The following is a 22288-nucleotide window of genomic DNA, read 5'->3' as shown; positions in this document are numbered from 1 at the left end:
ACATGGAGTGACAGAGGCTAGCTGGAGATGTTTCAAGCCTCCCTTGCCTCCAAAGAGCCCCCTTTTCCTATAATGTGGTCCCATAGGGTGTGAGCTACATTCTTGAATATGTGCATGGGATCTAAGAGGTGTTGTATTCATAAGTCCTTCCAATATGGAAGCCTTAGAAATACAGCGTACCTTGACATACCTTTTGGTGGAGTAGACAGGGGTCATTGTTGTAGTGTTCTTCGCAAATGCTTGCCCAATCTACCATTGTGCACTTTAGAGGTGTCTTCCCATTTTTTGGAGCCTTTTATTTGATATGATTTTGGGACAAGAAATTATGGTTGTTTGGATAGATTACCATGTGCAAGGCATCTGGCCACTCGGTCACCAATGATGGCCCACAAGTAGGATAGGCATTGTGGCTCGATGTGGCTCGTCTTAGAGTTCTATTATAGCGTTGTGACATGCTTCTTCACAATGTCCCAAAGATGATTTGCACATGTTTGGTATCGCACAATATGTGCATTGTCCATGGGGATGCATTTAATGATGTGTGGGTACGAGAAGCACAAGGTGAGCTGCGGCGTGCACAAGCCGAGGAGGTAGTCTCCAACCGTGATCCAATAGTTTGTAGTGGGTTGACTGCTGATCTTGTAGAAGTCACAAGCTTGATTGAGTCGGATCCCTCACAAGTAGTCGAGAGGGCACAAAATGTGGGCAATGTTCCTTTTGATGCTACAAATGTAACTGGAGCATAGAGGCGTGACAATCATTCAAAAGTAATGTTCAATGAGCGAGCAAGGAGAAGTGTGATGCTCATGTTTGGAGACGATGACTTTGCCGATGAGAGTTTTGACAGTGACAACTAGGGAGATTTTTTGTAATGGAATGTACTTTGTTCAATTTCTTTAATCTTCAAATGTTGTTTTGTCTAAAGTGGAGTTTGGTAGTTGTTTGATCAGCATTTTAAGAGTTTGAGTTCCATGGTTTTTTGTGAGTGTTGTGTCTAGGCTCAATACTATGGGATTTGATGTCCAAAAATACTGCTGTGTTCTTGTATCCTCAATTTTGACTATCAATGTTGCCTTTTGTCTTACATAATGAACTCAGACAGTGACTTCTTAAGATGAGTTGGATTGCTCGATGAGGTAGAGCATGTGACGACAATGTATGGAGTCTTGAAAGACAGGTGCAGCCAGAATTTTATGCACTCTTTCTTTGCCTCACATGACTAGCTCACACTTGCCCATTTTTTCAGATTTTTGAGAGAGTTGATTTTTTGATTGGGGCTCCTTGTGTGTAACGGGGTTGTTGGACAAAGGCTGCCCATGTTTTATTTTTAAAGACCCAGCTTGGGCAGTTATGGGCTGCCATGGGCATAGTGTGTAAACGCCTAAGGCCTCACCCCCTTGAGGCAAGCCAAAAAACATCAAGAGGAATTGCATATAGTTTTGAAAATCCCAAAATACTCCTCAAATTTCAAAAATTACCAAAATACCCTTGCAACCCATGTTTTATTTTTAAAGACCCAGGCTTGGGCAGGTTATGGGCTGCCATGGGCAGTGTGTAAACGGCCTAAGGCCTCACCCCTTTGAGGCAAGCCAAAAAACATCAAGAGGAATTGCATATAGTTAGGAAAAGGGAAAATGACCAAAATACCCCTCTAATTACCAAAATACCCTTGCATATATATTGGTTGGACTGTTCAAGATTTTGTAATCTTTATTCCTTTTTGACAATTTAGATCCGTTTTTGAGTGCTTAGCATTTAATTTGTCACAAATTACCTTGCAAAAAGGGCAATTAATCTCCAAAGCCTACGTAACATACCCAAATTCTAGTTTTAGCATCTTGTATTGATAGACAATTAGTCTTCTTATGAAAAGCTACAAATTTTTCGTCTTTCAAGAAATTTAATCTCACGACCAGGGGTACTTTGGGAATTTTGGAAAATTGAAGGGCATTTTGGGAATTTGTGACAAATATTGGGGGTGTTTTGGGACTTTTTGCAAATTAGAGGGGTATTTTGGTAATTTTCCCTTGGAAAATGATGTTTTCCGGGTAGCTCAAATAGTAGCTCACCTCTACAACCAGATGGTGATGGGGAGCTATCATAACTTCTTGGTGTCTAGCAGAAAGCAGTAGAGGACGGGAAGCATGGAGGCAGTGTTCGGGAAAAATCATTTTTTCAAACATACAAAATTCCTTTCCTTGAATTTGCCAAGAGGAAATTTTAGAAGATTAGGCAGGTTTTTACATTCTCCTTTTCCCCTTGCCCTCAACCGGCATTTTGGAAATTGAAAACGGCACGATATTCAGCTGAGACACATTTTTTCCGAACACTGCATGGAGGTCTGGCACCCAGAAGACGATGGCGTGGAGATGAAGTTGCCGAAATGCGAACCTCTCTCCTCGCGCAGGCGTCTCCATGCAGGTTAGTACTAAACCCTCGCCCCACCTTCCTCCCCCCTTCTGCTCCTACCCAACATCTTGCGCAGGCATCAAATCGCTCAAAATGGAGGGAATTGACGACGCCATGCTTCTGAGGTTCTTGCGCCGATGCACGTGCCGCCCAACATCGAGATACTGTCCCAGCACCAGACATGGAGGGCTTCCTTGTGCCTCAGGGATTCATCTCTGAGAGCAAGTAGAGACTGAGCTGGCCCAGGGGAAGCTCTATTTGTTGGGCCTCTCGAAGAAGATGAGATGCCCTCTGCTTCTTCTCATTGCTTGCCATCATATCTTCAACAAGATGGATTTCGAAGAGTTCAAGAGTGAGATTCATGCATACTTGTACTTGAATAGGGCTGCTCATATGGACATATACACACACATCTATCACATTCTTGCACCCTTTTGCACTTGTCGAATCAGGATTTACAGTGTACAGTTTAGACAAAGCGGTTGCCAGGTACAGATCTAGCGGCCTAAGGCCTTCTCGTAATGTGAGGTGGTGTCCCATCCGCAGCTTTTTCATGACCTGATTGTTTCTGTGCTCGGATGTTTAGTGCTCCAGCAGGTGTTGAAAAGCTCATCGTGATTGTGGACTTGGAGGGGCTTGGATAGAGAGGCTTGGGATTTTAAGTCTTTGGTCTCCGGCCTCCAGCTTGTACAGGTATTCTGGCTCCGGCTTGTATCATTGCCATCTCTATGAGCCCTGTTTTGAAGTGTTTGCCTTGGTCGTTTACTCAGAATCATTACCCAGAGCTCGATTAATGATGCTGTATTTTGTGAATGCTCCCTCAATTTTAGTAGCTTTATGGAAGATGGCAGCGCCTTTTGTTGATAAAGTGACAAGAGACAAGGTATTCGCTACTAAATCCAAGCGCCGTGCATACACATGCATGGCAACAGGGCTTCTGTTTTGTTGTTACATATTGATGTTTGTTCGCCAGACTAACTCAATACCTGCTGAGAAAACCACCTAGATTAGTTTCTTGAATGACATCAAAACAAGTCTTGTTCTGGTTGAGGAATTCGGTGCGGACTTCATTGATCCAAAAGCATATGGAGGTGACACAGAGATGATTTTGATTCAAGGTGCGCTTGTCCCTAACTGGCCACCAAAGGATCCTTGCTGTTGAGCACAACATGGACTCAAAGCTTGTTATGAAAGTTTCTGGCTCTTTCTATAAGAGCCAGATGTACCAAAGACACAATGGTATGTTCTTGTTCAAGTTTCTCAAGAGAATGCGAAGCATTGTGTTGAGTCTCAATACTGCTGAAACCTCTTGATCCATGTGGATTGTTGCACTAAAACCGCACCTTATGGTTACATTTTCAGGGCCTATCACGGCATCAGCTAGTCTCTTGAATTCTTAGTACTTTTTTGACACTAACTGATTGTATGCAAATGGCAAGATGTTATCTTCACTTCGAATAGACAAGAGCCTTTAATTATAATAGTAGTGGCACTTAGCTTGAATGTCCTCAAACCAATAATTTAACCTAATAGTAGTTGCACTTAGCTTGGATGTTCATCTCCTTTAATCTATAATTATGTTTTTCTATTGATCACGTCGAAATCCCTTATTACATTTTTCTAGTGGTCAAATTCATAAATCCTCTACAATAACACGCATAACTCCCTCCCTCTCTCTCGATGTCTGGGAAAGAATTAATGTAAACTTGAAATTTTCTTAAAGCTAAACTATATTTGCACTGTAAACACTATGCATGTTGGAGATATGACAGTGTACATAAGTGACTACAATACTTGAAAGGAAAGGAAAATATTATAGGCAAAGATCTGCATAATTTTTTTGCTACTCATTGAGAAGTGTCAAGTATCTTGCAAGTAGTTTTGATCTGTGTTTTGCTACATCTTGAGGGATGCATCCTACCCTAAGATAGCTTGCTATTAGTGGCCTCAGTATGACCACCACATTCAAGATGGAAAGCACAACTAAAATAGGGCATCCAAAATTTTAATTCCACATTCAAGATGGAACTAAAATTACTTTTACAGAAAAAAGTGCTATCTAAATAGATTGCAGAAAAGGAGTATCTATAAAAATGATCACTTTAGGAAAACCATGATGAGTAGTTATGTTTTTGATAAAAATGTTAGCATATTAGGACAATATGCTAAGATTTTTATCAGAAAATAACTTACTCAGTTATTCAACTTTGTTGATGCACATACGATAGAGTTAGTACGTATGAATGGCTCAAAATGCCACTAACGTGGAATTTTTACTCGCCCACAAACCCTACATTTTGACTACCTTTGATAGCATACGAGGCATTTGTACAAGAAGGAACAACAACACCCCTACAACACACAAAGAGAACCACCCTCACTCTTCCTAGAGAGAGAGAGAGAGAGAGAGAGAGAGAGAGAGAGAGAGAGAGAGAGCACCACTTGCCTCCCCAACTCTAGGAACACCATCAAAATATCACCTTCTATTTTTTCCAATATAGAAGCCTTTTAATTTTGGACTTTGAAATTGAGCGATTCTTCTTCAGATTCCTATAAAAACACCTATCCACACTGTGGGCATCTTGTTAGGACACAGTCAATGTTTCATGCATGCAATAAAATATTTCATTTTGCTAAATCTATCAAAGTTAGTAGTGATCATATCGTGCTATGATGAAGTGATGAAAACCCTATAATAAAATCTATGAATAACTCTTGCCAAGGCATATAAGGAATAGGAAAAAGCATGAGCCCTTGGGGGCTTTCCATGTGCACGTTTTACACACTAGCATACAATGCAACTACACTTAAAGCCGTGTTTCATGTTAGGCTAATTGTTTACAAGTAGAATGTGTCGTTGAAATACCTTTGCAACCAATATATGGTGAAATATTCTTTTTTCTGTAATAACAATTGTTGAGAAGTAAAATTACACACAATTTATGACAAAAAAAGAGAAAACAATACTTTACCAATATATGGTGAAATATGCATTTCTTGTAATACCAATTGTTGAATAGATACAACTGCACACAATTTATGACGGAAAAAGACAGAGCATCAAAGTATAAGTAATCATAAGCTGGCATCCATTCGTACTACATCATTTCAAACCAAATAGAAGAAAAATCATTTTTTGTAGAAATTACCAAGTTGTAGGTTGATTTTTGAAGAATCTGAGTAGGATATGACTTTTTAGCATCACACGACGGCCAAAGAGAGTGACACGGTGAACAAATTGATGTGAAACAAGCCTAGGTGGTGTCAGAGCCGATTGGGAGCCACAAGCTATTGAAAACAGCCTAAAAGTTGAACATTTATATATATAAACTTAAAGTAGGTGAAATTTGTATCAATTTGCCATTTTAAGGTCCCCTTCATCTTGCTTTGTGTTCAAAGACCTCACAAAATTTTGTTCATTAAACACTCAGCACTAGAAAGTTGACAAATCAAGGAGCCAATTTTTACTCCCTTGTATCCACCCCCTGTTTTGGTAAATCCATTTCTTTGGTATTTGAAACCACATGTGATCCCTATTGCAATAGTATCCAACCAAAGGTTTCTTGATTAGTAGTTTACATAGGCTCCACTAGCACATATCTTCATCATTATCAATAGATGCATCTATAATTTATGTTTACACTTTCTCTATCCAAATGAGCTGCATAGTAGAAGGCAAATCCACAATCTAATAGTTAATTCACAAAAGTGATAGCTATTGGTATCATCTTGAGCAGCAAACAAGTCAATGAACAGGGATATTTAAGAAGATTTGATACAAAAATCTGGTAAGTATTTTAGCTAGTCAGCACTACAAAAAAAAAGAAGGTGGAAACTCGAAGGCTTTACAACATATGTACGTTGAAACATGAATCAATAATAAGTTAATTGTTCACCTATCAATCACGCTATACATCGACACCTCCATCTCAAGCTGACTTATCTAAAAGTCAAGCTTGGCATAGGTATACTAATATGGAAACAATAACGTGTTGGAAAGCAAGAATTTAGATTTCTCAACTTGTGAAACGTTGCTAATGAAGCACGATATATTCAACATCCCAAAATGATGCTACCTTGACAAAGGTTATGATCCACATTAATAAGAATAACCATTAATATTTAGGCTGCAATCAAAATATTTCTTGAATTTCTTCATGGTGGAGTGATTAAGACTTGAGACTTGAAACATCTTAGAGGCAAATAATAACCAAAAAAACAAAATATCTGTAAAGGTCAACAATGTTTCTCAAATCTGTATGAAATTCTAGTAATCTAAACTAAATACTCTCACTTAATACGATATATTTATATTTCACCAAAATGAGTATAAATACAAACACATTAATAGAGGATTGCGACCTCATGATAAAATTTACAAAGGGAGACAATGTTCTTGTTATCACACTTCTCTTACAAGTATTTGTCTTCCTAATCTAGAGATTCATATGTAATGGAAATGGCCTATGAACTTTGAGAATGGCAGAAATAAGAGAATTAGAGAGAGCATTTTTGTGAAGGTGCCCCAAAACTTAAGGAATATGAGCTTTATGTTACAATATGCGACATAGAAAATCAAAAATGCATTTGGATATCATGAAAGCCACCAAAAAAATCATAGAAGAGCTAAAATTAGCTAAAAAACAAGATTTGACCATTTTTGTAATTTGGTCATAACTTACAACTTTAACATTTATTTCTCCCTAGAAGCATCAGGACATGTTGAGGACTACTAAAGATAGTTCTCTAGCATTATGGACCTCACAAACATGAATTCTAGAGTGGTATAGTTGCAGAAAGTTGAAAAAAGCCAAAAACAGGACCCGTTTTTTCACACAGTTTAGGTTGTGAAATGTTGTGCAAGGACAAGGTTAACGATAGAATTGATATTCCAAAAAAATGTCGAGGTTTTTTCAGCTCATGAGACAACTTTCTAAACAGATAGCACCTCAAAATCCATTTTGAAACTCTTGACATAATTCAAGGAAAATGGTCACTTAACAGGACATAAAAGTGTCCCAAGACATAAAAGTGTCCCATTACCAACCTAGTGTTAAGTCATTTGGTTTGAGTTGAATACTTCAAGCATGTGTCTTTTATGCTTCCTAAGTCATTTGGTTTGAATTGAATACTTCAAGCACTTAGTCAATCCCTTTAAAGCCTATCCAATAGGATTCAAGTACATCATGAGGGTCACATGTGGAGAATTTTTTGAACATGTGTCTTTTATGCTTCTTAAGTCATTTGGTTTGAGTTGAATACTTCAAGCATGTGTCTTTTATGCTTCCTAAGTTATTTGGTTTGAATTGAATACTTCAAGCACTTAGTCAATCAAGCATGGAACGTTGATTCCTCTTGAGAGTTTATCTTTGAATTGAACACTTCAAGAACCTTAGTAATTTTAAGCATAAAAATCACCTCAAGCTTTGGGAAAGGTTCCCACAAACACTTAGCAAGCCGACAAGCACCTCATGCTTGGGTAGGATTCCCATCTCAAGGTTAGTCCTAGCTTGCCTAAGGTCAAAGGACTTTTAACACTAACTATTGGAGGTCTTTAATGAATCTAACCCTAAGGTCTTTAAGCTCCATTAATTAGCATTGCTCTGTAACAGACTATCTCTGATTTGGACCCATTTAACCTTGGCCCGATATTGAGACAGATCCATAAGCACATGTCTATATTCTAACCCTTGTTCCCGTTTATTCTCCCACATTAAATGATCAGTTTAATATGAGAAAATCATTTGGTTTGGTTAGATATTAGATTTTATGACATTACCTCTCTCTTGAAATTATAGTCGTCCTCGACTATGAGGTAGAAGAGATAAAGTCTTAGTCATTAGTCTACGTTTCTTAGCGGGTAGAGAATCCCTTTTCACCCTATGACATCATTCTTGAATGGATGACTAGTCCATTTGGTGCTCATGAGACGTAGCTGTCGCAAGCATGTCTGCTCTTTAGTCCACATCATACTCCCAAAGTAGAGTGACAAATTCTACTTGGTGTTTGAGTGACGTCGTCATCACAAACATGATTCTAAGCATGCATACTATTTAAATTTGTGTACAAAAAAGGATTAGTCTTCTAAGACAAAAACGTTGTTCATTTAGAAAGCATTTACATTTGCTTACTCTAGTGCAACATTGTAAGCATTAACAAGGTTCATACTATCCTTAAGCTATATTCCTTGCATCCATCTAGCATCTTCAAAAGGATAGTTTTTGAACTTAATAAGATACCGTCAGATAATCTTATCATACGTAGTACCTTGTCTTCATGCCAAAGGATAGCTTCGGGTTGTAGCACCTCTTCTTGGTCTTCTATTTCTAGAGGGTCTTCAATAATTGGTTCTCTTGGTGGCTCTTCTTTGTAGGGCTTAAGTAGGATCACATGAAAAGAAATGTGTATGAGCCAATGGTTGGGCAACTTAAGTTGATAAGCCATCTCATTGATTGGTTTCAAGATTTGAAAAGAACCATAGTATCTTTTTGCTAATTTAGCATAATACTTTTGATGGCCCGTAGGAGTTTTGCCCGTCGTTTGCCTCAATCGAGCCTTGGGAAACTTAAGTAAGACCCAACTATTTTCTTTGAACGTTAAGGCCTTTCTGCGCTTGTCAGCAGCAATAGCTTTTTTCCTTTGTTGAGAGATGGATATATCCCCCCTAACCTTTTGAAAAGGTTCTTGTAGATCACGGCTATACTCATCAGTAACAATGAAGATCTTCCCATGTACTTTAAGTTGCAAGGGACTTTTAGGTCTTCCCTCTATGATCTCAAACTGTGCTTTTCCCGAAGTAGCCTATGGACAATATTATTGTACTCATACTCTACAAGAGGTAAGTATTTCTAGTCCCATTGTGAGCGTTGATCTACTTCTGTAACATATGTCTTTAGTAGATTGAGTATTGTAAGATTGGCTATCTCACTTTGGCCATCCGTTTGTGGGTGATAGGCCGACGAGAAATTCAATCTTGTACCTAGATTTTCAAAGAGACCTTTTCAAAAATTACTAGTCATTCTAGGATCTCTATCTGACACGATGAATGTTGGTAATCCATGGTGTTTGAAAATCTGAGAGATGAAGATGGTTGCCATTTGGTGTGTCTTAATAGTCTTTTTGACAGGAATAAAGTGTGCTTACTTGCTAAACCTGTCGACTATTGTCCATATTCCCGTAGTCCCATGAATAGACTTAGGTAATCCAAATGAAAAATCCATGGATATACTCTCCCATGGTAAATTAGCGATTGGCAATGGTTGGAGTAATCCAGGTTTCTTCCCTCTATCATACTTAGTCTTTTGGCATACCACACATTTTAAATCATACTCTTGTATGTCCACTTTCATGGTAGGCCAATAGAAGTATGTCTCTACTCCTTGAAGAGTAGGTTGAATGCCTTTATGCCCTGCACAAGGAGGAGCATGAGATTCATACATGACTTTCTCACGAAGGGAGTGGGTAACACATAGCGTATTGCCATGGAGAAGATAACCATCCTGCAAGGTGAATGGTTTCTCTTTCTTCCCCAAAGCAAGGGCTGACATTACATCTTTAAAGTGAGGGTCAGTAGCATACTCATCTATCATAGAAGATAGATCATTGTGAGTTACTATAGACACCGCATTGAATTTTGGTCGTCCTGCATCGGACACTTGATTGTGCTTACCAGCAATCTGAGCAATATAAAAAGAAAATTGTGAAAGAAAATTTTCCCACCTCATTTGTTTGTCGAAAATCTTGGTTTACATCATGAAGTACTTGAGACTTTGGTGGTCTGTTCGTAAAATGAATGGAGTCCCCAATAAATAGCGATTCCATGTGTCTAGGGTATGTAGAATAGCTAAAAGCTCTTTCTCATAAATGCCTAAGACGTGTTCATCTGTATTGAGCCTTCGGCTCTCATATGCTATGGCATGCCCTTCTTGAAGCAAGAGTGCTCCAAGGCAATCACCACAAGCATCACATTGGACCTCAAATGTCTTTGAGAAATCCGAAAGCATGAGGACGAGTTCAGAGGTAAGCTTCTGTTTGAGCTTGTCAAAAGGATTTTGCTCCTTTGCAGTCCATGAATACTTAATGTTCTTCTTTGTTAACTCATGTAATGGTCTTGCTATTTGAGAAAATTTTACTATGAAGCGTCTATAGTATGCACATATACCAATAAAGCTTCTTAGTTCATGTATATTCCTTGGATTACGCCATGCTTTAATTACCTCTAACTTTGATGGATCCATATGAATACCATCTTGAGAAATAATATGACCTAAGTATTGAATCTCTTGAAGGAAAAATTCACTTTTCTTTTGGTTGAAAAGAGCTTGTTCTCCCTCAATGCTTGAAAAATCACTTGAAGATGTTGCTTGTGTTCCTCCAAGGACTTGGAGTAGATGATGTTATCATCAAAGAACACTCCAGTGAACTTGCCGTAGGGTCTAAATATTTTCTCTATCAAACAATTGAATGTTACAGGTGCATTGGTCAAGCCAAAAGGCATGACTAGATATTCATAAAGACCAAACGTTGTACAAAACGCGGTCTTTAGGATATCTTCATCTACTACCCTTATTTAATGATAGCCACTTTTAAGGTCAATCCTACTGAAGTAGGTAAAGCCTTGTAGCTTATCTAATAGATCTTCTACCCGCGGCACGGGAAATCTTTTTTGATAGTGATATGGTTTAGTGCTTGATAATCCACACACATTGTCATAAAATATAATATCTAACTTTACCAAATGATTTTCTTATATTAAACTGATCATTTAATATGGGAAGATAAAAGGGGAACAAGAGTTAGGATATAGATATGTACTTCTAGACCTATCTCAACAGGGGACAAAAAAGAGAAATGGTTGCATCTCAATAGGGATCCAAAAGGAGACGGTCTACCAAAGAGCAATGTGTAATAAGTGCTTCTAGATTTACCTAAGCAAGGGACCAAGAGGAGAGATGGTTACATTTCAATAGGGGTCCAAAAGGAGGTAATCTATCAAAGAGCAACTTGCATTTAATGGAGCTTAAAAGACCTTAGGGTTAGCTTCATTAAAGACCTCCAAAAGTTAGTGTTAAAAAGTCCTTTGACCTTACGCAAGCTAGGGCTAACCTTGAGGTGGGAATCCTACCCAAGCATGAGGTACTAAGATACTTAAAGTGTTTGTGGGAACCTTGCCCAAAGCTTGAGGTGATTTTTATGCTTAAATGACTAAGGTTTTTAAAATGTTAAATTCAAAGATAAATTCTAAAGAGGCAAAGTTTCCATGCTTGATTGACTCAGGTTTGAAGTATTCAATTCAAACCAAATGACTTAAGAAGCATCAAAGATATATGCTTGATTGACTAAGTGCTTAAAGTATTCAAATCAAACCAAATGACTTAAGAAGCATAAAATACACATGTTCAAAAATTTCTCCACATGTGTGCTTGAATTCTATTAGATAGGCTTTAAAGGGGTCCAATGAGGAATTTAGATGCATACAAATAAATAATTAAGTTCTTTCTCTCAAAGAGGAAAAAGACGACACATGTCCCAAATGATATAATTAAATATATATAGAGAGAGAGAGTGAGAGAGAGAGAGAGAGAGAGAGAGAGAGAGAGAGAGAGAGAGAGAGAGAGAGAGAGGTGTGGTGGACCAAGCATGCGAGGGGGGTATACTCTCCCCCCCCCCCCCCCCACACACACACACATTCTCTCATGGTGTGGAGTGCAAAGTGCAAGAGCTCCATCTCCTTCTCCAATTTTGTTGAGAAGTGGAGAGCCTACACCAACACTCTTGGTTATGGAATGCAAATCCAACCAAGAGCCATGCTTGAATGCTTAAGCTTGCCATCTTCTTCATGTTCATTACTATGCTATTATGGTATGCTAAGCAAGAAGAGTGATGATAAGTGAGGAACTATTTCTTTCTCTTATGAATGATTCTTCTTCCTCTTCCCTACCCTCATTCCCCGCTAGCTCTCTCTACCTTCGAAGAAGGTGTTTGAGGCCTTGGGATAGTTAATGATTTTTGCAAAGTTTATGTTATGCTCGTGATGCATGAAGCTTTCCATATTCATAGCATCACCAAGGTCACAAGGAACACAAAGATTGGATTGTACCAAGTCTCTTGATGGGAGAATCTATAATACAAACGCCTTTTGGAGGGGGGACTGACTTCAAGTAAATTCAGTCCTCAACTATTGTCATGTTCTCTAATACTCTCTCTCTTTCAAAAGTATTGTTCATGCCAAGTTAATTAAGTACTATGTTCATGTTTCTACCATCAATTAAGTTCACCCTCTATGTTCTCAAAGTAATCTCACAAAAATGCTCACTCTAATTCTTTTAATTCACCTAGTCTCAAAGTTCATAGGCCATTTCCATTACACACATACGGTATGTACCATCTTTCTTTTGCAATAAAAGGACTGGAGAAGAAAAGGGAGAGGATCTAGGCCTCACCACCCCTTTGTCTACAAATTCTTGTATTTGTCTCATGATCTCCTCTTGTAGAGCTTGGGAAACTCGATAGTAGGCTTGTGAGGCGGTGAGCTTCCTGGTAGGAGCTCTATTCGATGATCATCATCCCCTTGTTTTGGAGGTAACTCCATAGGGATATTATCAATGAAAACATCTTGGAATCCATTTAGAAAAGTAGACAAGTCTAACTCTTCTTAATTCCTACCATTTTTATTTGATAAACCATTAGCATCATTAGTGGATTCTTTGACAAAAATCATGCACGTAGAAATTGAGTTTTTCATTGATTTATCAAAAGCTGGTTAATTTACAAGTGGTATAGTATGACCAGACTCATTAGCAGCTATATACATGTTCTTTCCCCTATAGGTAAAGTAGATTCTCCTTCCAAGTAACTTCATGTTGGCAGCCATGCGATCAAACCATGGCGCCCTTAGGATAGCATCCTCATGCTGGAGAGGAGGGATGAAAATTTCCGCTTTGTCGACATGGCTTTGGACATGAAGCCTCAACTTCCCAATCAAGGGAGTAACGGAGGCTTGCTGTCTCTTGAAAGCTTTGTCAGCCACCATTATAATATCTCCCATCTTGAAAGCTTGAATGCCCAACTTGGTGGCAAACTCCGTTGATATGAAGTTGTGAGTAGATCCAGGGTCAAACAAGATGAAGGCATCATGCTCCCTTACCTTTCCCCAAGCATACGAGAGAGATGATCCTTTGCAATGAGCTTCCTCTTTTGGAGCTTAGATGGTGGAAGCCCTAGGAGTCTCATTGCGAGCGTTTTTCTTGGGGCAAGAACGATAGTCATGTCTTTGCTCCCCACACTTAAAACACTTATGGTCCTTGCGAAAAGCTTCAAGATCTTCATGAGAGAGTTTGTTTTTACCTTTGTAAACTCCCTTCTCCTTGGACCTATTGTTGTTGTTGTAGGAAGTGCCTTGGGAAGAATTTTATCACTACTTCCATTCATTTGCAAGTTTCTCTATGTTTTTTTCCACAAGCTTCTTCTTTAGTCTTCTCACATTCACACATTTACCATGCCGAGGGGAAACCACAGATAACATGATCAGCATTGGCCACCTGTAAAACTTGGGCATGGCCTTTAGCATGGTTGACCACCTCTCCACCCCCCCACGCCCCAATGTTGACTCCATCAACAATGTGCATGCTAATTACATTCTTGACACTGTGTATGCAATGGATAATATTCACATATCACAAAGTGCTATGCGACTACATGGAGGCTTTCCATGCATTCCACGATGCCACAACATCCCTATTCAATGCCATGTATCACCTTGATTTAAATGCACCTCCAATCAAACTCAATATTGAGCAGGTTTTCGTTATTGTCAACAATGCAATTATGCTTTGAGGGAAACATGGTTATCGCACCCCATAAGAGTGTGCAGCCTTCAAGCCACAGGTGGAGGCTTAGATAGAATTGTGGATGACATACATTACTATGTAAGGTCAAGCCAATGGAGCCAACAATGATGGCAACGATAACACTAGCAATGAGGACAACTAGATTTTTGTATTGTAAGCTAGTGTTTGAGCAATAAGTCCGTGAACCCATATCAGTATCTTGTACTTTCTTTTTTTGCTCCATTTCTATCTTATTGTAGTTGTTGTTTTAAGATGTGTGCTTTCAACCATTTTAATATTAGTGTATATGGGTTTGTTATTGAAGTCTTCCAATGTTCTACATCCATTGATTTTTTAGAGGACAAAGTCAAATTGGATTATTATGGATTGTAAACCGTTGAAACTGGATTGTTGAAAATAATTTGTGTGCATATATAATTGTTTTGCTCTCTCATACTACACATGTGCTCGTGTATGTAGTCTAAGGTGGAAGCTACTAGAGGAGCAAGGCAAGCCCCAAGGTGCAGTATTGCACATGCTAGGCAAGGCATACGGGTGGGTGAGGGTAATTACTTAGGCAAAAAAAATGAGGGGGAAATTTTTCTTAAGCCTAATTCACACTAAGATAGGGAAGAGAAGGCCATGTGGAGGTGGTAGCCAGTCATTTACAAATGAGAAGAAAAAAGTTGGCCTCCACCCCTTGTCAAAGGGATGGCCTTGCACCAAGTAGCGACTAACTGCAAAAAGTGTACGCGGGAGTTTATTTCAGAGGCATCGAACCCTGGCAGACAGCGTCCAAGCCGGAGGTTTAACCACCTTGTCTACTCCCATTCGCTGAGAAAATTGTGAAGATTTTGTTTTGAAGTCAAGTGAGACAATATCATTACCGGCCCACTGGCAAAAAAAACGATGGGACATGCACCCTAGTGTGACAAGGGACTTAAAAGTCATTCTAAAATACGAAAGTGACTTTTGGATGTTTATAAAAAATTAAAAAAGAAAGAAGTGAGACTCTCTCTCAGTGTTAGAAAAAAATCAGGATCCAATATATTTTAACCGGTTGAAATTGTAAAATCTCGGCTACATTTTGAGCTTGCCTTAAGAAAACCAAGAAATTTATACAAGTTTTAGTGTAATCATTGGCAAAAGCTTCAAATTTTGACCTAAACATTGGGAGAAATCCAACTTATTTTCACTAGTTAGGAAAAATGTATTTTCTCGTCCTCTCTCTCTCTCTCTCTCTCTCTTTTTCTCTCTCTCTCTCTCTTCTTTTGTAGCACGAAAGAATCTTTCTCAAAGGGTTTGCATTAGCATGTGCCTAGAACTTTTGGGGGAGATTTGTTTTTAAAAGCACATTGAAAAACTTTAAAAAACCTAAGTGTATTCACTTCTACATTTAGTATAAATAGAGAGAGTAAAAGAAGACTCTATTCACTAAAGCTCCATATACTCTCGCTCTCTCAATCTATTATGTAGAATCTCACAAGATCCCACCTCCTCACATTAGTTGGGAACGTCCTTCGTTGTTTATCACCTAAATCTTGAGCCCAACCTGCACGCAACAAAGCCCTGACGTAGATGCCCCTCATCACACCATGCATAAGCACAACAACGCTTTTCTCTCTATGCACACATGAGAGCGAGAAAGTGAGAGGGGGAACGGGGTTAGAGACAACGAGCGAATGCTCAAGTATTTATATTTTCACAATTGTGGATAGTAAGCTTACTCACTTTCCCATCTCATCTCCCAAGGTCCACTATAGCTATATACTACTCACATTGTATTCACTATAAAAAGGTTGAAAATGTGCACCCCTATTCACTTATTCACTACAAAAATATTGAAAATGTCCACCCCATTGAAGGGGTTTCTTCATCCTTGGGGTGAAGCCCTCACTAAAAAAATAATGGAGTCTCCTCTCGTCCCTCTGTTGCAAGACACGTGCCTACTCTCCCTCAGGTGGGCTACTTTCGGGAGTCGCGTCAATTCTCTAATCGCATGTCATGCTGCTCCCCTTCTAGCCAACTCTCACGTCAACCACCACCTATATCCGATATGCGCCGATTGCCTCGTCCTTAGCTGGCACATGTGTACCCCTCAACTTTTCCTCCTCTTTTAGTTTCATTATCAAAGTTTACTAAGTATCTTTGTAGATACACATTAAAAAGACATGGGTTTAGCCCTACTCGCTTTGTATTCATGAGTTTTTTTAAAAAAAACCCTGAAGGATCTAGGTTGGCGCATATCCTTTAGGGAGTTTTTTTTTTTTATATATATAATTAAAAGTGGATAGAGTCAATGGACCCTTGGGTCGTGTGGAAGTGAGGCCTCCTAGGTTGCAGAGATTGCGAGGCCTTGGAGCTTGGGATGAATTCGAGGGGGGGGTGTGTGGCAGGACAGGGTATAGGTGTGCCTCTGTTGAAGGGTGGTCCATGCAGATCTCAGACCGGGAAGTCTCTGGGGTGAGGTGTCATGCAAGCCTGCTTTCTCGTTGCTACTGTTCCTCATGTGCCCCCATATTTTATCATACGCGAGGTGTCACTTCTCTTGCCTCCTCACTGGGAGGGTAAATGGGTGGCCTGGCTATTGTTTCATCACGGGATGTTCTTGATTTTTCACTTCGGCTATTCATTGCTAGGGCAAGGCTCCCTTCTAATAGCATGTGGTCTTCGCTTCAAGGTGTGTGTCGGATTTTATCTTGGAGGATGCTGGTGCTTCTCCTTGGTTGGCTTGTGATTTCGACCTTGGTTGTGGGTTAGGCTCAGTTATTCATCTTGGTCTTGACAGGCTACAAGCCCGGGGTGGTCTGCTTTGCTTTGAGGCATCGTAGGCGTTCTTGTTCGGATCTTGTTCAGCTACTATTGGTGGCTTTCGTTGGTCAAGCTATTATGTTGGCTCTATTCAGAGGTTCCCTCTATGCAGGCAATTTGTCAATGTCAGAGGCGTAGTCTTTGTGGCAACTAGAGATGCCTCTACTGGTGATGGGGAATGTGGGCCCCGCCCTCTCGACATGATATGCAGATCAATTTTTTGTTTGCTCTTGGTTGGCCTCCTTTCTTCTAGATAGTTTGTTAAGGGTCATCTAGTGGTTATCAGGGTTGTTTATGTATTTGTTGGTTAGGCCTCTGTGTAAAAGGCCATGATCTAGTTGTTTTTTTGTTGTGCTACTATGATGTCATGGCTCACTTTGAGCATGGCTTTTTTTATAAATTTGAGCATGTTGTTGCCTACTCATCACAGGTTTTCTAGAAGCACGCTCAGAGAGAGAGAGAGAGAGAGAGAGAGAGAGTTTCCTCTCAAAGAAAAAATAATGCTATAGTCCTTGTCCCTAACAATCTTTGCACTTGAGGATGGTGGTGGCACTACTAGAGATGGATGTGGTGGTGGACACACAACCTTGTTGAGAGGGAGCAAGGTCTTTTTGTATGGAGACTACATCACATGAATTTCCATAAAATCATACAAAACATAGTATACATTGTGTGTGTGTGTGTGTGTGTGTGTGTGTGTGTGTGTGTGTGTGTGTGTGTGAGAGAGAGAGAGAGAGAGAGAGAGAGAGAGAGAGAGAGAGCAATGTTAGAGAAGCGTTCAAGAAAAATTATTTTCCCAAACTTACAAAATTCCTTTGGGCAATAGAAAAGCTACGAGGTTTCTTTTTTTGCTAGCAAAAGACATAAGAAAGAACAAGCTCAAGAGTTGTCCAATGTCAGTCTTGCTAGCACCTACCTCTTGCTGAGCATATCCTTTCTTCAATTCAACCGCCATCTTTAGGAGGTCTAGGGCCAATTTATTTAGTCTCTCAAGTGAAGAAATTAGTGACTTACATAAATGAGTGACTTAAAGGAACTCTTGGCTATGCGTGTTTTGATAAAGTGTCTCTCACTAACTCGCTCAGTTTTATCATCACTCAAAAAATTTTGCTCGGAGTTTGGGATTCCTCATCTTTGGGCAAAAAATGGCTAAAAATTGGCCATAAAATGGTCAAAAAATAGCCCAAAAATAGCCAAAAATGGTTCAAAATGCCATATCAATGATGGTTCTATTCTTGTTTAGGCTAGGGGGGAAGTTTTAGAGTCAAGAATGAGCTCATTTGGGCATATGAGGAAGGAGATACAACCATTCCATTACACGGTGCTAGTGTAGTCCCGTGCTGCTTCCACTACATGTCCGAGGTTGTGAGGCCTCCAATTAGGGTTTCCCCTCCTCAAATAACTACTTGGGCGTCTCCAATGAAGTAATAATTAAAGTTTCCATGAAATGGTCAAAATGAAAAATCGAAGCGCCAATTTAGGGTTTTTAATAGGCCGAAAGAGCACTGCATCTGTGCAAATGGGAGCAAGGCTGCACCTAATCTTTACACACACCAGAGTTTTGAGTTAATCTTGGTACTTTTTCAAAGTGGAGCTTTCATGGCTGGAGTTTTGTTCCTTTTTAGTGTATTTTTGACTTCCAATCGTCTACACCTTGCTTGATTTTGCTACGAATCCTCACAATCAGAGGCTCGACGCTTTCCTAGTCGCACTGCACACTTCTTGACAACGTCGGTATTTTTGTCAGTATGCACATCAGTATGCACATTGTTATAGATGTCAATACTGCAAAATAACATTTATATAAAAAATGGATGTCGTTCCAGGTTTAGCAATGCATATAGCGACACCCACCAATGATGTCAAGTATTTGGCATCGGCAATGAAGCCATCTCTTGTAGCGCCACTCTCTCTCGAAGATGAAGGTATGAAAGGTTCTAAAATCAAATTTTAATATCCTTTTAGTAGTCCCATAGTACCTGGATTCATCAACATTTGTGTCAAAAGGTTCTAAAATCAGCCTTTAGTATCCTTTCAATAGTCCCAGAGTACCTGGCTTCATCATTATCTTCCCATGACGCCACAATCCATGGTGGTTCGATGCTCGTCAATGTGGGATGTACGAAAGTGTGGACCCTTTGACCACATAGAGTTAAAGGAAAGGCAATATAAAATAGAAAAAATTATATAGTCAATTGCAAAGATAAAATCAAGAAAAAACTATATATACAATTTGGTTTAAGGGTATGAGTACTGTACCTTTGGCATGCAACCTCCTGGATAATCCCATTCTTTGTTGGTGATGTCCTCTCTGTATGCCTTTGCTTTGGTCATTCTCATGTGGTACCACTTAGCACTAATGAGACCTGGGAAACATGCAAGGTGTCCATGAGCTGCCGGTGCCCTCCTGCCTTCATGAGCTTGCTTGCATGATTCCCTCACTTGCAAACACCTTGCATTTTCCATTGTCCAGAAATCCACCCACTTGGTCATAACTTTGCATCCAGGATGCAATTTTTTTAAACCACCTTGGCATAGATCCATATCCATGTTAAACAATTTTCCTCTCCACTAAACAAGTGTGAAGTCATCCTTGCATCCTCCTCATCTGACCACATATGAGGCATTGAGGGATCAACTTGTGCCAAATACTCAGAGATGTAAATAAATGCTTCTTGCACGATCCATCCTTTGGTTGTTATTGAGGCATTGGAGATAGGGAATTACAACTGAATCATGTATCAAGACATTACAATACTTCATCACAGAATTAACACAATTTCATTACCTGTTCAGGTTGCAGTACAGATTTAGGGAACATAATAAAGATTGAATATAGAGAATAGATAGAAACTGAGATACTCCGTAGCCAGAACCCTTCATTCATTCCATTATCTCTCCTACATCTCGTTACAAGGGGCACGAGATAACTTACTTCCAGAAATGAAGAGGTACCAACCAATTAACTTACAAAAGACTGAAAGTTAAAAGCTAAGGTTCTACCAACACTTTACTGAAAATATATCTAAGGTTAACACCTGGCACAGCCCGGTGGAAAAAAGTTTTTTGGCTCAAAAAACCATTTGACTTGACACCCACTTATCCCTTGTTCTACAAAAAATTCTAAGTGCTTACTAGATAATACTATGAAAAGTACAGTGCCTGGAACTGAATCCAAGTTGTACAAATACATAATATTATACCAATAAGACACCCCCCATCTATTAGCGTTAAAAAACACTATTCTAGTAACTAAATATCAGAATTTCTTGGTAACTCTTTCATAGGCTCCTCCAAGGAAATTGATGACCGTGTCAATGTTGCAGGTCTGGTCTCATCCCTGGTGCTTATTGCAACCTCTTCCTCACTGATTTTCAAGGTTTCCTCTTATTGAAAGTCTAGAAACTTCCCAATTACATATTCTTTGCCCAAAATATCTTGAACAACCTCTGCTATAGTACCTGTACTTGCCTCCAACTCCTTCAGGTTCAGATTAGTAAACTGCTCAGTAAACAGGTGTTGTTATATCCAGATTCAGAGCCTCATGTATCTCTATTGCATCTATAAGAGTGTGGAAATCCTTTGTTCCCTCAAGGCCATGTGCAACTTTCTTAGTTAATTGATGGAGTTTCTCCTATTCGGTTTTCTGTTTCTGAAAGACATCTGTAGGCTTCTGCACTTTGAAATCATAAAACTCTTTTTTGAGGTCCTCAAATTGCTTTTCAAGAAGCTTATATTCACCAGTTTTCTCCTCCCTGGAAAAACTTTGGTATGGAATATTAACTAGAGAAACCATTCTCATTTTTAATTCCAACCACACCTGGTCTCCTTTTTTTTTGACCTCTGTCTTCAGTATGTCAACATCATGTGGCAGTAAATACCACACATCCAAATCTAAATCTTCATCAGACATTTCCCACAGTTTTTCCTCTAGTTTTTGGCAAGCCTGTACTATGATCAAAAGCACACTATTCTCAGATTGCAAGTGAGAATGATCATTTTTCAATACCTCCAATTGGGTATCTAGAGTTGATAGCCATTGTTCCTTCTAGGACTGAATAATATATGATGACTTTTTCCTTCTTTGCAACGGAGCCCTATAAAATTCCACAGAATTGTTTGCAATTAGTAAGTCATCCTTCACTTTAACAATAATACCCTCCTGATCCGAAATCAGCTTGGCATCCTTTTCAGTTTGTCTAGAAACATTTTGTAGTTGGGCAATCTGAGTTTACAACTGAAACTTTTCTCTTTGGAGCACTGAGCTGTTCAGTTGGCTCTATGATGCAAAGTTTCTAACAAGGTCAAGAGCTTTATAAACCTCAAAAATTGTAATTTGATCTCCAAACTTACTGAGCAGCACACCTTCCCCCAAATTTGGTTTGACTTCTGTTGTAGGACTCTCCATTTTCCTACTCTTCCATTTCAAGGATGGCTTAGAAAAGAAAAAATTACCTGCTTCAACATTTGTAATGGGTTTGGGGTCCCCATTAATGTGTCTAGATTAGTATTAAACTGATTCTCCAAAATTTTCCACGTGTCATCTTCATCCTTGACAATTTTTGATGGTGTCCTGTCTTGGGCCTAAAAATCCTACAGTTTCTTCGTCCTATGTTCTGCCTGAGAACTGCCCACTTCTGCTTCTTTGTTACCTTCAATCTGTCCCCCAAAAACAAAATCCTTGTAAGTTAAACTCCCCAATGTGGTCATACTCAAAGCATGAACCTGTAGGGCAATCAGAAAAGTCCCAATCTTTGTGGATCTATCCCTTCTTTTCTTTTTTAGAAACACTTCTGAATTGATCCTTTGAAACAATAAATTGGCCCAACCTATTTTTCTACCACATTCTGCAGCATGAAGAAGAGCATAATTCTATTTAGAAATGTATTCAAGCTTTACCAAAACACAGACCTTCTCCAAAACCAATTGATTTACTGAAATTTGTAAGGATTCTGCAGTTACTTTGAATGCTCTCCTGAATGCCTGCAGGGTTGAATCCAATTTTGTATCCCAGTCTTTCCTCTTCTCTGAAACAATTATTCTCAAAATTCTTACAAAAGTTTTGTTAGTAGATTTTTCCTGACCATTAGCCTGTGGATAGTAGACTGTGGACTTTTTATGGATAATCAGGTGATATTCAGTAAGCTTCCTGATTACCTTGTTGATGAAATGTCCTCCCTGATTTGAAACCAATTCAACTAGACATCCAAACCTCGTCATTATGTTTTTGTAAAGAAATC

At 39.2% G+C, this 22288-nt stretch overlaps 1 protein-coding gene across 2 annotated transcripts; it reads left to right on the top strand.

Moving 5' to 3' along the window:
• Positions 1-506: 506 nt before the first annotated feature.
• LOC147453034 (uncharacterized) lies at positions 507-3840 on the top strand. Of its 2 annotated transcripts, XM_086519069.1 has the most exons (9): positions 507-731; positions 2656-2761; positions 2862-2898; positions 2996-3006; positions 3094-3102; positions 3180-3292; positions 3416-3527; positions 3624-3648; positions 3772-3793. In XM_086519069.1, the coding sequence occupies exons 1-9, from the start codon at positions 507-509 to the stop codon at positions 3791-3793; spliced, it is 660 nt and encodes a 219-aa protein (XP_086375195.1). The 2 variants fall into 2 exon arrangements, 1 of the variants encoding a protein (XP_086375195.1); XR_015189013.1 differs by lacking the exons at positions 507-731; positions 2656-2761; positions 2862-2898 and having other exon boundaries at positions 2926-3102; positions 3383-3840.
• Positions 3841-22288: the final 18448 nt, after the last annotated feature.

Source organism: Adiantum capillus-veneris, chromosome 8 (genome assembly GCF_014529385.1).
Source record: "Adiantum capillus-veneris isolate H3 chromosome 8, ASM1452938v2, whole genome shotgun sequence".
NCBI lineage: Eukaryota > Viridiplantae > Streptophyta > Polypodiopsida > Polypodiales > Pteridaceae > Adiantum > Adiantum capillus-veneris.
This window is presented reverse-complemented; position numbering and strand designations above follow the sequence as displayed.

Excerpts from the sequence above, each read along its gene's own strand:
- LOC147453034 (XM_086519069.1), top strand. The coding sequence starts at position 507 with ATGTGCATTGTCCATGGGGATGCATTTAATGATGTGTGGGTACGAGAA. Across the intron at positions 3,528-3,623 it reads AGAGATGATTTTGATTCAAG|AGCCAGATGTACCAAAGACA; the intron begins GTGCGCTTGTCC and ends TCTTTCTATAAG. Across the intron at positions 3,649-3,771 it reads GATGTACCAAAGACACAATG|GGCCTATCACGGCATCAGCT; the intron begins GTATGTTCTTGT and ends TTACATTTTCAG.